Source organism: Monopterus albus, unplaced genomic scaffold (genome assembly GCF_001952655.1).
Source record: "Monopterus albus unplaced genomic scaffold, M_albus_1.0 scaffold246.1, whole genome shotgun sequence".
NCBI classification, from domain to species: domain Eukaryota; kingdom Metazoa; phylum Chordata; class Actinopteri; order Synbranchiformes; family Synbranchidae; genus Monopterus; species Monopterus albus.
Window position 1 is genome coordinate 1070826 of NW_018128126.1, and position 14000 is coordinate 1084825.

At 42.5% G+C, this 14000-nt stretch overlaps 1 protein-coding gene across 3 annotated transcripts in view; it reads right to left on the bottom strand.

Moving 5' to 3' along the window:
• Positions 1 to 2932: 2932 nt before the first annotated feature.
• The window catches only part of LOC109972074 (protein KIAA0100), a 25250-nt gene continuing 14182 nt past the window's right edge, over positions 2933 to 14000 (bottom strand). The window contains exons 18-37 of one of the 3 annotated variants that reach the window (XM_020620710.1): positions 13318 to 13508; positions 13022 to 13121; positions 12682 to 12881; positions 12298 to 12595; positions 12058 to 12215; positions 11645 to 11851; positions 9854 to 9953; positions 9402 to 9584; positions 9055 to 9176; positions 8784 to 8939; positions 8371 to 8489; positions 8114 to 8294; positions 7860 to 7946; positions 7061 to 7171; positions 6830 to 6965; positions 6097 to 6221; positions 5964 to 6020; positions 5476 to 5577; positions 4555 to 4689; positions 2934 to 4269 (exon numbers count right to left, since the gene is read on the bottom strand). In XM_020620710.1, coding sequence (XP_020476366.1) covers positions 4087 to 4269; positions 4555 to 4689; positions 5476 to 5577; positions 5964 to 6020; positions 6097 to 6221; positions 6830 to 6965; positions 7061 to 7171; positions 7860 to 7946; positions 8114 to 8294; positions 8371 to 8489; positions 8784 to 8939; positions 9055 to 9176; positions 9402 to 9584; positions 9854 to 9953; positions 11645 to 11851; positions 12058 to 12215; positions 12298 to 12595; positions 12682 to 12881; positions 13022 to 13121; positions 13318 to 13508 — 2951 coding nt within the window. In that variant the 3' untranslated portion in view covers positions 2934 to 4086. Of the gene's footprint in view, positions 4270 to 4554; positions 4690 to 5475; positions 5578 to 5963; positions 6021 to 6096; positions 6222 to 6829; positions 6966 to 7060; positions 7172 to 7859; positions 7947 to 8113; positions 8295 to 8370; positions 8490 to 8783; positions 8940 to 9054; positions 9177 to 9401; positions 9585 to 9853; positions 9954 to 11644; positions 11852 to 12057; positions 12216 to 12297; positions 12596 to 12681; positions 12882 to 13021; positions 13122 to 13317; positions 13509 to 14000 lie in introns of all 3 variants that reach the window. The other 2 variants (XM_020620712.1, XM_020620711.1) reach the window with 2 other exon arrangements.

Here is a 14000-nt window from a genome sequence, read left to right on the forward strand (position 1 = left end):
TCCGGCAGTTTCCCCTGGCCTGGGAGCTCGGCGTCCCTGACAAGCAGTCCCCAGCCACATCGACCTGATCAGTGTTTGTTTGTTTTGTCTTGTTGCTTTTCTTCTTTTGTCTCTCCTCTATCCACTCACCCCAACCGGTCGAGGTAGAAGGCCGCCCACCAAGAGCCGGGGTCTGTCGGAGGTTTCTTCTGTTAAAGGGAGTTTTTCCTCCCCACTGTCACCAAGTGCTTGCTCAAGGGGGATTTGTTGGGTTTTCCTTATTAATAATAATAATAATAATAATAGTAAGGTCTAGATCTTACTGTGTAAAGTATCCTGAGATGACCTTTTTGTGATTTGGTGCTATACAAATAAAATTGTATTGAATTGAGTTCATTTGTACAGCACACCACATTCATAACTGGGCCAACTGAATCCAGTGGGAGGAATAAATTTCATTCATGAGACCAAAATCTCACCCATGTACTGGATTGTCCCACATATTGTAAAAGCTTGTCCTCCTCGATTCAGGCAACACAAGAGTCCAAAATCAGACAACCGAAGGTGACCTGAGTAATGGGAAATCACACACTGAAAATGATGTACTTCTGCATACTACCTGTAGACTGTTTATTGTGTACAATGAAGCAGCAAACATGCCTGTTATATTGGAGCCTAGCTTTGTGGCTGGGCGGGCTACTCCGATGTCCAGTGTGTTAGTGGTGCTGCTGCTGAGGCAGCTTGTCTTTGTGGTCTGCTGTCCAGCCTGTGACTGTGTCTCTTTTGTTATTTGTCATTGTGAGTGGGTGACCAAACTAGTCCCTCCACTGAGGATGAATACAGTTGAATAATTCAATCTCATCTAATGACCACAGACTCTTTTTATACTGGCTACAAGTCAAATGTAGAAAAGCACTACCTTGATCACTTAAAAGGATGTTCTCCATCTGGAAAAGAAAAAAACAAACAAACTAGGAATTATTACCATTACAGTCGGGGCTGGATTATTAAATAGACAGGCAGGGAACTCAGACTCTTAGGGGCCCATAATATTCCGTGATGTTTGGGTCTACATAATTTGATTAATTGAAAGTCTGTTAGAAATTTACACCACTGAATATGAACTATGAAGTGTTGTGCATCCTCAGGCTTGTAACCCTGGTCCTGTGGTGAGGCTCAGTCAACATCTAGTTCACCTATGTTGTTTTAATTTACATTGAATTTCTTTGTTGTAAAGTTGTGATTCATCAAATTGTTATTATTTATGTCAAGTAATTACACAGAAAACCTCGGGCAATGAGTTATTCCACCACAGGAGAATTCTAATGCTACACCCAAATGCATTTTTCTTTTATTATTGTTTAGTGCATAAAATGTCAGAAAACAGCATATTAACATATTCACAAGTTCTTCTTGTCTGACCAACGGTTGAAACCCCAAACAGAGAAGCTGGTTTTCGGGAATGTTTAGTATTTTTGCTTAAAATTACATTTATTAGTCCTTTCTCAAAATTGCTGCCAATTAACTGTCCGTCAGTCAACCAATTGATTAATCAACTAATCATTTTAGCTCTAGAAGGATGGTTGATTTCTGCAGGGTGTCTGAGTAAACAATGAAACTGCAATGAGGGCCAATAGTGGCCCAACAACAAATTTTACCCCGGGGTCTCCTATGAGATTAATCTGACTGTGATCAATCATTAGAAATACAAGGTGTAATTTTGTTTTATCTGATTAAATACAGTATATACAAAGGCCATACCTTTACATCTCTATGCATGATCCCCAAGTCATGTAGGAATCCTATAAATAATGTACCAAAGGCACAAATCACAATTGTATTTACTACAAAAGTTCAAGCTGACACTAAAAGCCAATACAATACAGCCTATGTGGTGAACACCAGATTAACAATAACCTAGTGCACTGCCCAGCTCTGCAGCAAAGACCCGAACTTCATCCTCTCCAAACTGGCCCTTCGGTAACCAGTAAGTCTCCTAAGCCGCAGTATTCACACACTGCAGAGGATGAGACGCACACACACGCACACTGCTGAATTAATGCAGATAAGTATAGTCTAAAATCAAATATCAGAAATGGGTAAACCTCAAAAATAAAATAAAAAAGAAAAAGACTGTCTCACTGTTGCTGGGCAAAGAAGAAGTAAGGAACGAGACTGAAGTCAAAAATACACAGGCTTTTGTTTTGCTGCTCTCCTGCTAGCTGTTAGTTTCAAAGCACTTGGCAAACCTCCTTGAAATCTCAATAATCTCAACAAAAAAACTCAAACCCTAATAATGGGTAGATATTCACAGTAAAGTACTGGAAAGTGGCAGCCAGACTATGTGAGCTGTACCCATCACTCTCCTCAGATGGCAGTCTGAGATTTGTAATCAAACTCCATGTGCAGCATTTAGACAATATAACGTTACTACTGTGAAACCAGGTGGGGTAGTGTCTCTGAAACACTAAAGGACAAGGATGCTAGAGGAGAGGGTCTAACTGTGCCATCATTCATATTTATTAACTCACTAATGAAGAGATGGTGCTGTGTCTGCTAGCAGTCCTGCAGATTGTGGATAAATGGGTGTTTTGGGAAGGAAGGTCATTGTGCAAAGTAATCGATACGCTGGCTCTATTTTTTTAAAAGACCCATTCGAGGACAGTGAGCTGTGGGACATCGCAGACACCTCACATCAACACTTGACTGCATTTAAGACACTGAAAATCGGCAAGAGTTCTCCATCATCAAGTTTCTTTTGTGTACAAACTTTGGTATAAAGCGCCACATTTAACATACATGGCCGATATTCACTGACACTTCTCTTGTATTTCGCATCTTTCAGCGATGTGTCAACAGCTCTCAACCTGCTTTACTCACCTTGCTGCACCGCTCATCGCATCACGGACAAGCCAACAAAAGTCATTCACACTAAAATAAGCGTGAAGCAACTCAGCGCCTTAGATCCACATGTTGACAGCCGTTTGCAGCCTGTCTGCACACAGCCGTCCTGGGCCAGCAGCCCGATTCCCTCCAGTTCCTGCTGTCAGATTAATGAGCAATCAACTTCCCGCAACTCACAGACCTGCCCCTTTATTTATAGTCCACACAATAATCCACAGATGCACCAGTGAGAGACAGGACAGTTTCTGACAGATAAACAATAAGCGCTAACAGTAGTGTGAATGCCTCTGCTTTTGTGATATTGATCCGTTTAAGTGAAATGTTCAGGGAATGTTTCTTCCTTCTTTACAGAAATGTGATGGAACAAGCTTCAGCAGCATGGTTACACAGGTCATTTAACAGAAACAACCATGGTTACAAAACTATCAAAATACAAAGTGCCTTTGTGTTAAAATGACAAAACATACACTCAGCAAATAGCTGCGACGTATTTGCCCACAACACGATCAAAGTGAGGGCTGGCTTACACATGAAAATGTTTTTGCTGCTCTGTTAGTGGTATTGCACTGAGGTGAGGTACAGTAAACAGCTAAAGGACACAGGCGCTCATTTACAGGTGAAATATAAAACAGCATCTTTTATGGGAGAAGGCCTTCCTGTCACAGCGACAGTCATACAGCCATGTACAAAATCATACAAAATGTTTACAGCTGACAGCACTGAAGCTTCAACTAAGTCCTGTTTGTTCTAGCAGACAGTGTTCCTGAGCCAGCAGGAAACGGCAGACAAGACAGTAACAGTGAAGTACAGGCTCCAAACTGGACATCTTCATGGCTACGTTCAGTGCAGCCTAAGTGGTCATCATTTTCCAAGTTGCAGAGTGGATGAAATGAAGAGTGAAACTTCAGTGGCACACACATAAACAATGTTTGGTCAGACTGACACTCTGCTGATCCTGGAGCAGTGGGAACTCACTGCAGGGTCTGAGCAGAAATTCACATCTGAGACACATCAAGAGACAAAAACAAACACTCCAGAACGTTCCTTTAATTTCAGCAGGCTCATACTGTGATATAGAAAGGCATTCCACAGAACAACCTGAAAGGCTCCACCATCTCCACCTGTTCAGAGGGAGTGTTTCTGCTGCTGGAGCAGATGGTCCAATCGAGCTCAGCTTCAAAGTGAATGTGTGCGTTTGTAGTTTCACTTGCGCCGACTGAAGATGCTCTTCTTGCTGGATGTCTTGTCTGCAGTGCTGAGGCCGATGAGGAGCCGCGCCTTCTCGTCCTCCTCCTGCTGCAGACTGTTGTCTGACTTTGCTTCAGACACCTTCCCCCGCATCTCTGAGCCTGAAGCTGGCTTCAGACGTAGCTTCTCTTTTATCACCTATGCAACAAGAAGCACAGAGGACAACAAGCTCATAAAGAGAAAACGCTTCAATGTCAGTGCAGATATATGTATTTTCTGCTTCCAGCCATTCTTGGTAATGGCAAATAAATCCAAACAACTGAAAGAACAGTCCGCAATGAGTTAATACATTTACACTGCAGAAACTATCAATAGATTGATGTCTAAGGCTCATGTCTTCTTTGCCTTAAATGACAGCTTACCTTTTTTTTTTAAAAACTAGTGAAATGTTAATAAGAAAAAACCAAGTCAAACTGCAAGTACCTGTGCTACAAGTGCTTTCCTGCTGTCCCTTTTCACAGCCATAGCGAAATCGAGCCACGTCCACGTGTTGTTATGGTATTCCAAACAGGGGAGAACCAGGTTCAGGTCCTTCCAGTCAACACTGCTCTTTTCTCCCTGAAGAAGATGGATAAAACACAAGATTCATGAAATCTCTGAATGAAAAAAGAAATGTGCTTTACTTAGATAAAAATGGAATCAAACCTACAACAAATGATTTTTACTGGGTCATCCAAGATGTGAACATCTTCTGTCTAACTTGCTAGTAAACATTACTTATTTACACATCCAGCAGTTACAGTGCATCAGGTTTCATGTGAAGTCATGTCTCTGGCCATCTGATGAATGGACTGTACACTGTGTCTACACAGAGTGAGCAACACCGTGGCAGAGCAGCAGCAGTCTAAGTGTACAAGTATGCTTCAGGTTATATTTACATATGTACAGTGCAACGTGAGTAACATGCAGGTCGTTACACTGCCTGTGTACAGAACTGGATTGAAGAGAAATATAAAGACATCCATTCCATCACATGGGCCTGTTCTGGTCTCCACCAACTCCTGGTGGAAACAGAACTGCTAAATATCCACTGTTCACCAGCTATTAGTTTCTGTCTCTGTCTGATGCTGAGCAGGTCGTGCACAGTCGGGTATAGTTTAGAGCTTTTGTGCCATATTGTCATGAGAGGTGGGAGAGCATCAAAACAGTGATGTTTCTGGGAACAAATAAACAAAGCGGCAAGAAGCTGTGGCCTTGTTATTCACAACAGGAACCTTTATTATGACTGAACGGAGCTGCTCTAAAGTCTTGTTTCTGTGGGTCTCTCTATACAGGCTCATTATCCACAATGAAGAACAGGGAGTGAATGACAAGCAATAGTCTGTGTGGAGCTCAGGAACCCACCTTATAGCTGACACACAGGGGGACTTGGGGAATCTTGATGTAGATGAAAGAGTTGTTCATAGCTGCTCGCTCCTTCATCTTATCAATGTCATCAACAGGGTGCTGGTGGAGAGAATTATACATTATGCTTTATCTTAAGGAAAAAATAACAATAGCCCTTGGTTCTCTCTACTCTTTACATATGTGCTTTGCATTCCCCCAAACCTTAGTGTGTTATCATCTTCCTTCTACTGAGTATTTGCTGTATGATGGACAGGTGAAAACTGGGCATCTCCAAAATGCCAAATTCTTTCGACTTTCTTTTGAGACTATAAGAAACCATTTCAGACTTATGGACCCTTAATGTTTATTTCATTGTACAATAGGTTTATTTCCTCATGTAAACATATCAGGATGCTTAGCCACAGTGAGACCTGATAACTTCTTTTGTTTGTTTTTCTCTCCCTGTAAGAACTGAAAACGTAACCTTTATCATAACACAAACCTACTGGTGTTGCATGAGGTGACCTGGTCTGTCCTGCTCTTTTATTTTGTCCTTTTTGATTCTAAAATAATAAAAATTAAGTTTAATATAGCATTAGCTTTTATTGTTTTAAAATAACCAAAGAAAAGCAAGAATACCTCTGGAGGCTTCCTGAATGACCTCCTGACCCCAGCTGTGCGATTCAGTCCCTGGGCGACACCTTTGCTGGGGCCCATAGCACCCATGGTGTCCTCTGACGGCTGCCGAGGTTTGACAGGAATACCTGTGACACAGACCACATCAGTATCAGCACCGTGGCCTCTGGATAAGTCTGCTGCACCCTACACCTTATACTCCCCATTGAGTCTTACTTTTTGTTGCGCGCGCGCACACACACACACACACACACACACACACACACACACACACACACACACATCTAAAGTTGCTCACTGAACAGAGAGAGCCATAGCACCCATGGTGTCCTCTGACGGCTGCCGAGGTTTGACAGGAATACCTGTGACACAGACCACATCAGTATCAGCACCGTGGCCTCTGGATAAGTCTGCTGCACCCTACACCTTATACTCCCCATTGAGTCTTACTTTTTGTTGCGCGCGCGCACACACACACACACACACACACACACACACACACACACACACACATCTTAAGGTCCTAACTGAACAGACAGAGCCTGCCAATAGCTCAGAGGGATGACACACAACACCGTAATGGGTAATTCAACCCATGCACACGTCTGGCAGAGAAAATAGAAACTATAATTCATTGGTCAGTTGGTATAGACTGCAAGCTGGTGATCACACAGACTGGAGACCAACTGCTTCTCATCTTACTGCTGTCATATCTCCACTGCTGACTAAAACATACCAGTAGTAACCAATCTGAATTTGTCCTCCTCATCAGCAACTTCCTCCTCCTCAACATTTCTTCCTGGGAAGAAAAATCCCATCATTCGTTTGAAGAACTGGTACTTCAGCTGGATAGTGAGTGGCACCACATTCACCTGATAGTAAAGGAAAAAAAACAGTTAAAAGAAAATTAATTTACAATAAAATACAATCTACATGTTTCAAAGTGGCCACATGTGATATGCCTCACCTCAAAGTGTTCCTTCACAGAAATCCCTCCCACAGGAGGGCGCACTTTACTGAAGATCCGCAAAGCAAACTGGCGTCCTGACTGGCAGGTGCTCTGAGGACGAAGTACAACCTATGAAACAAAAGTTAACTTTATTTTACCTTCAGCAACATGATAGCACAAGCAATAGCTCCTGACCTTGTAAAATCCTATATAAAATCTATATAAAATCTGCACAAATAATGAAGTGAGGACAGTATGGAAAACACAGATTTTAAGCACCCATGAAATGAGCCTTTAGTTACACATGCATCAGTGAATCCTTGAGTCTGCACTCAACACTGAATATAAAACTGTGAAGAGCCACTGTGTGATCCCATCTGGACAAACAGGATGAGTTCAACACGGACATCAGGCTTTTCACTGTACATACCCTCAGACGCTGCACAGAGGAGCCAGGCAGAGAGTCAGAATGTGAGTAAACACTGCATTTTAAGCTATGTTAATATACTGCCACACTCAGGGGCACTTTATTAGGTACACCAGTAAAATGTAATGCAATCCATTACAGCAACTGCTGATAATTTCCCTTAGCATAGCTTTGAAAAAGATGTTTGTCATGGGTCCACTGCAAAATGTATACTGTGTTTTAGTAGAGAAATCTATGACTTGCTTCATGTTTGCTGTACAAGTAAGGGAAAAAGAAACAGCTAATTGATATTTTTTGTTTCAGTATTTGAAAATCAAAAATCTAAGCATCCAAATCTGACTAATCTGAGTAATTTACAGTATTTGTATTACTGTACTATACTGTATTTACCTTGTATGCTGCATTGGGCAGCAGGTTGTTCATTGTGAACCACCCTAGCTCCAAAAGATGCTCTGCTGTGTCATCAGACTTGTTCAGCTGTGGGGAGCAAGTATTAGAGAATGGTCACCATTTACCATCCAGCAGTGATCAAGAATACATCTGGATGTATCAGGAATAAGAAACCTTATCATACTGACCAAAGTGCAAATCGTCTAGCTGTCTAAACTCCAGACTGTTGTACGGTAGTTACATGTTGTGCCCACCTTACTGTACATGAACCTCTGCAGCTCCAGCTCAGCTATGCCGAGCTGGCCGTCCTCTTCGGTCAAACACCAGCGGGCCTGGGCAAAGTAGATCTCTGTTCTCCTCACCACACTCACATCCTCTGGTGGCTTACGTAGCTCCAGCTTGTTTGCCCGCTGCAGCTGGAAGTCCTTAAAACATCTAGAAGGAAGATTTTATTTTATTTTTACCTGTGTGCCATATTTTCTCAGTAGGTGTATGAGTGCTGATGTGAGACCTGATGAGAATGTTGAGCTCTTCACTCTTCATCTGCATGTCATTCTTTTCCTGGTTCAGCTGGTTCTGCAGTCTTGTGTTGATCTCCAGCAGTTCACCACTCAGTTCCTCAGATTGTGCCTGCGAGATGATGATGAAATTATTAAAATGTAGATTAAAATGCATGGTGTACTTTAGTGTGCAATACGCACACACACACACAGTATCATATATATGAATATGGTTGCAATAGCAAACATGTAACTGTCTCCTGAAAACATCACAAACCAAGCATTTGCCCCTATCTGATCAGCTCATGTTAACATATCATATTTAGCAAAACAGTCATTATTTCTCCAGATAGGCTGTCAGTTTTAAACAACAATGGTAATTCAGGAAGTGAATTATAGATGGATGAAGCATTATGTGGCTCACCCTGATGTTGGAGTAAATCTGTTTCTCAAGGCGTCTAATCTGAGCCAGGTGCTGCCTGACTGCTTCCTGAAGATGTAAAATGCTGCTGCGTTGCTCCTCAGGGTTACTAGAAATTTCCAGCTGGAAACGCACTCGTAGCTTTTTCTCACTGTGCTCCTGGACATACCAAACAGAGAAAAGAATAGACAGAATAAGCAAAGATGAAACACTGTTAAGGACATGGAACTCTTTTGTAAATTGTGACCGTTAGCCAGTTGATGCTCGAGCCTACCTTGCGTCTGGGCTCCACATGTAACAACAGGTTGTTGACAATATCCAGGATCATAGCGTACTGAACAGGGTTAGTGGATATCTCAAGATCATGATGAATGAGGGTGAAGGTATCCACAGCCCCTGGGAAAATAGCAAACACCATATAAAACTCATGAACAGCATCTTGGTGAAAATTATAATGACATTACTCTCCCATGTAACTATCACAGATTTAGCATCATGAACTTTTTGCAGTCTGAAAAAAATGTGGGCAAACCTGCCCTTTTACAAGAAACCTGATGCACTCTCCCTCAGCAGAGCACAGTTTTAAGATATACTGTATGGTCTCCAGGCATCCAGACATACCAGCCTGTTTTTTCAGCAGGTCCTCTTTCTCAGGGTTATTCCTCATCTCTGGTGGTTTGATCTGTGTGGCCAGCTCTGGGTTGATGTCATGACTGTAACTGATGTAATGCATCCTGCAGCTACAACGTGAAATGATACGTTGAACTTGCTGTGCCTCAGTCACCTGAGCAGGCTGGTTCCAGTCTATATTTATGGAAAAGGAAAACCATTAGTGTAAATAACAGTAATGTCTGAGTCACTTTGCAGGTATATACTGAGGAAAAGAAATGTAGCAAACAGTGTGACGCATACACAACATGTGAAGACAGTGTATTTGTCAACATATAGTACACAGATCAATCATCTGTGTATTCACAGAACAGTTTTCACAGCTGCAGAGCCAGTGTGGTGTTCTGCACTGTGTAGCATCAGGTAAGGAAAAAACCACTGGTTTAGGGTAAGTAGTGCCATACCTGTAGTGGTGCTAACCATTCCTCCCACAGCCTGGCCACTCTCCATCAGCTCGAGAACTGAATCCAGGTTACGCTGCCTGTGTTCCTCTATGTTTTTCACCTGACCACAACATGATACAATAAGAAACCAATCATAAGTAAATTTCTATAAAGCTTTGGTTATGGTTTAGTGGACTATTTGGTTTTAGACAGTGTCCATTCTACCATCATTAAAATCCTCATTATGCTATATTTACTCTAAAAGCACAAAGAATCAGTCATTATTTACACTGTCAGGGTGACGCACCAGTTATTTCTCATCCTTTGATCAGTTGTGAACCATTTTGTTAAATTTGAGCAACAGAAACAAAACTCTAAACTGTCAAAAAACAAACTACATATAAAAGTCAGGCAAATTTGTGCTTGTTAAAAGACAAGTCATGGAATATCCAGACCAGGGTTCTTCACCAACCATTTTCACAATCCTCCCAGATTTGTCCCAACATTCAATCAAAGTCGTTCCGAACTGAACGTGGATCATCCCAAATTCAGTCTTTGGTTTTCTACATTATTACTCTTTATTATCTATTACTGTTTTCTATCATTATTATAAAATAATTCAGAGACCTTTAAGATAAAACAGATTAGATAGATGATCAACCATCAAAGTTTTAAAAAGTCTGATGGCTCATATTTGCTTGAGCTTGAGGCATTCGAAGCAATAGAAAAGTACGAGTTTTACTATACTGTGTATAGCCTATAATGGACTTGCATGGATTTACAGAAAATACATGCTGCCTCAATTTTACGTAAATCAGTAGAACATTGGTAACATTACTTTATTCATTCATTAATTAGTACTTTGTACCTATTTCCTGCTAAGCTTAAAGAACAAGACTCATAACATGTGATAGGTTTGCCAATGAATGCCTGTGTTTTCACTGTCTTTTGTTTCCCCTTCAAAAACCTCATATTGGGAATCATGAGACAGTTTTACAGCAACAGACACACCCATAACCATAGTATCTCTCTCACTCTCCTTTCTGCACAGGAAATGAGAAGAGAGGAGAGATGCTGTGGGCCGTCGTGGATGTATACGTGCTCAGTGCCCTCTTTTTGCTCCACCACATCAGTTCTGAAGTTGTTTTTCTCTGCATAAGAAAATGGACGTGTAGCACGAGGGTTGGCAGCCCTGCGTTACAAACAGTGAGAAACTGTGGACAGAGTTGGCGGCCGCTAGTTTCGGTTGCTGTTGAACATAAACCGGTACACAGAGTGCCTGCTGGCTTGCAACTGAGACTTACTTGCTGTCCAACATTAGCTGAATTGTCTTGGAATACAACGTTAATGTTTTTCTATAGATGAAAAATGCTAATAATGTTAATGGTCAGCTCACTGTAAAAAGCGTTGACTGCATCAAACAGTCCGGCATTAACTGCTAATGTCAACATTAATGCTAGCAAGCCTTATTTGGTTGGGCTGAATTCTCCGTTTCAGCTATGGCTGATGTGAGGGCAGGATCTGGCCCTGCTGTGCGTTTTCTGAAGCACGGTAATGTTTGGTGCATTGTATGTGTGTGTATTAAGGAAGTTCAATAAGAACTGTATGCTACACAAAACGTGCAGTCAGTTTTATATGCACTGTTATTCACTGTAATGTTAACAGCACTTTTTCCACCTTTGGTCCCAAAATTGATTTGCCTAGTCCTCGATCCTATTATTTATTTGGCCCTGGGACAACAGGACATAATTAAAATTGAGCACTGCAGAACTGTAAAACAGCCTGACATGACCAGGTGAGAGCTGGGCCTACCTCCAGCCACAGCTGCTTGTCCTCCTGCTCAGATGGTTGGGGCTCCATGGTTGCAAAGTACTGCATGCCATCCAGCAGGCAGGTCCAGGTAGTTTTCTGCTTCAGGGTGTCACTGTACCAGGCAGGGTGGTGCTCACACTGTAGCAGCTGTGCTTTTGCCGCAGACACCAACACACAGCCTGCAGTCTCTGTGCCACGCAACATCATCTGGGTAAAACAAAATAGAAAAGGGTTTAAAAAAAATTGCACCAATCAGATAACTCACCTTCATTCATTAAAGCAGGTTTGGGACAAAAACTGTCAAAGACAAACATTTAACTCAGGACTATGGAGAAAGAACTGGATGCTGGTGACATAACAGTAGATTTTTCTATTTTACTATTATTTTTCTACTATCAATGTTAGATCCCTACCTGACAGTTGACCAACTCGATAAACCAGTTGCGGTTATAAACATCATCGGTCTGACATGCTGCAATACCACACAGCTGGTCACTGACACCAGAGTCCTCCTCTGAAAACACCACAAACTTGTCTGTTTCCTCAATCAGTTTCTGGAGCATTGACGTTCCTAAAGGACGAGATAGGAAAGCAAGACATTAGTGGATCTTAAAAGACTGAGCTGTTTTTTCTTAGTCAAGCATTATCCTTACCTTCATTTTGACTTTTTTCTACTCGGTTGACAGCAGGCGTAACTAGTGTGGTAGGCGCTGTGGTGGGGGAGTAGATGGAAGGAGAGCGTTTGATCTTCTTGGTCTGCGGCTGTGTGTCAATCCTCAGACCCTTCAAAGCTTCAGTGGAGAGGTTTCTCTTCAGCACTGCTGCCTTTTTGTAACCGTCGTACAGCCCAAACGCTATGTTCCTGTTAGTCGTGGTCCAGGAAGCACGCAGGTCCACCAGGTGTAGTTTGTGAGCGTAAGAAGCATTAGTCTCATCCTTTGGGTTCACCTCCTGTCAAAAATATTTTAAAGAATCTCAATTATGAACTCTTCAAGAATGAGGAACAGGTTTGGACTCCAGCAGCTCTGGGCTTTTACCTCTTCCATGCGGATGCTGTGGCGCTGGTAGCTCAGGGAGGACAGGCTGAGCAGGTGAGTCTTATTCACCTGAGCATTCATCTGGTGGTCAGTCGTCTCATCCCATGTAGAGGCCATTAGGTGCACCGTCACCTGAGAAAGCTCACTAACCATCTGAGTCACATTCCATTCAGAGATTAGCCTCCTCATCACAGTGCCAGCTGAGAGACCACATAAACAGATACATGTGCATCCCATTAACAATATACAATCCACTTTATGTTCTTTTGGGAGACTAAATGAATCCATCTGTGTGTATGAATATTTCTTTTCTTGAATAGTATTGTGCTAATGCCTGTACCCTGTGGAATAAGTCTTTGTGACCCTCGAGTGAAGACATGGCCTTTGTGGCACTCCACTTGGATACCTCTCTGCTGAGCAAAAGAAGCCCAGTAATGCACCTGAAAGACAAACAATATGTAGCAATGTACACCAATGGTAGACAAAGAAATCAGGGGAAACATTAATTAAATGATCCATTAGAACAAAGGCATATACTTTTCTGTGAAAGGGACTGCAAATGTAGATTTCATGACAAAAAACGTGAGGCAGATTTTTAGTGGACTATCGCTACAAGGCAGCTTAGCAGACACATACCTGTAGTTGTGGGAAGGCAGCAGTGTAGGACATCTGTTTGTAGTGCTGACCCAGCTTCTTGCGGACCGGCTTGAGGCTGTGGAAGAGCTTGCCTCTGCAAATCGGTCGAGATACACTCGTCCAGGTAGCCCAGAAGTTCTGCATCCAGCGCAGAGTGCTGCTGTACAGAAGGATTCTGGGCTGGGATAGTTCTACAAGGAAAATGTAAGAAAAAGTGATGACGTGCTTAGTGAATACCTCAGGCAGCAGAAACCAGAGGAACAAGGGAAAGAAGAGCAGGAACCCTCATGGAAGGACAAACCCCTGCACGGTATGTACCACCATCAGATATCGAAAAATCCTACCAGTGGCTGGACAAAGCTGGACTGAATGACAGCACAGAGGCACTAATCCCGGCAGCACATGAACAAGCTCTAAGTACAAGATCAATAGAGGCCGGGGTCTACCATACCAGGTAGGACCTCAGGTGCAGGCTGTGCAAAGATGTCCCTCAGACAATCCAGCACATAACAGTGGGGTGCAAGATGCTAGCAGGCAGGGCATACATGGAACGCCATAACCAAGTGGCTGGCATAGTGTACAGAAACATCTGTGCTGAGTACAGGCTGGAAGTCCCAAAGTCAAAATGGGATACACCTCCAAAGGTGGTTGAGAATGACCAAGCTAAGATCCTGTGGGACTTC